The sequence below is a fragment of the Egretta garzetta genome, unplaced genomic scaffold, assembly GCF_000687185.1.
Source record: "Egretta garzetta isolate BGI_Z169 unplaced genomic scaffold, ASM68718v1 scaffold358, whole genome shotgun sequence".
Lineage (NCBI taxonomy): Eukaryota > Metazoa > Chordata > Aves > Pelecaniformes > Ardeidae > Egretta > Egretta garzetta.
In genome coordinates this window covers 21,490-22,280 of record NW_009260617.1, presented here as the reverse complement: position 1 = coordinate 22,280, position 791 = coordinate 21,490, and the positions used below count along the sequence as shown (strand labels likewise).

Here is a 791-nt window from a genome sequence, read left to right as displayed (position 1 = left end):
CGGGGCTGCGGAACGGGCGATCCGCCGCGCCTGTTTGCCGTGCATCCTTCGCATTCCTGGCCGAGCAGGCCCCCCTTCCAACAAACCGCAGTTGTTGCCGTCTGACGTCCACCTGGGGCTTGGGTTTTGGGTTTGGGAGCGGGGACCTGCTCCGGGTGCCGCTTGACGGGAGTTTCTGGAAGCGCCGTAGGGCTCGGGGATCCGTTTGCCCGGATAATCTGTATTAATCCATCCCTTTCCCACGCCTAATCTGTATTCATTCATCAGCTCTTCCCCACGCTGGCGCCCGGCTCCTGGTTCATCGCCCCGGCGTCGGGCCGCTCCGGCGTCCCCACGAGCTCCTAAATTCCCCTTCTCTCGCTGTCCCGCAGGCGCGCCTGAGCCACCATGACCGTCCCTCAGCTCCTCCTGTGCCTCTCTCTCTCCATGCTCTGCATCTCGAGCAAACCCACCGAGAAGAAGGACCGGGTTCACCACGACCCCCAGCTCAGCGACAAGGTCCACGACGACGCCCAGAACTTCGACTACGACCACGACGCTTTCCTCGGCGCGGACGAGGCCAAAACCTTTGATCAGCTCACGCCGGAGGAGAGCAAGGAGAGACTCGGGTAAGGAAAAGAACCGAAATAAAAACTGAAATTGAGAGGAAACGAATCCGCAGCGGATCGCGCTGGCCGTGAACGTCACCCCGGCATCCCCTCGCGCCGCGGGTGCCGGAGCGAGCCTCAGCCGCCGCCTTGGAAATGTCATTTTTTCCAAGGTGGCGGGAGCTGAAAATTAGCGACCCGACA

At 61.9% G+C, this 791-nt stretch overlaps 1 protein-coding gene across 1 annotated transcript in view; it reads left to right on the top strand.

Moving 5' to 3' along the window:
• CALU (calumenin) overlaps positions 1-791 on the top strand; it is a gene marked incomplete at its 3' end in the record, with an annotated part of 22,225 nt that overhangs the window by 11,562 nt on the left and 9,872 nt on the right. Inside the window, exon 2 of the mRNA XM_009645257.2 lies at positions 361-608. Coding sequence (XP_009643552.1) covers positions 388-608 — 221 coding nt within the window. The remainder of the gene's footprint in view (positions 1-360; positions 609-791) is intronic.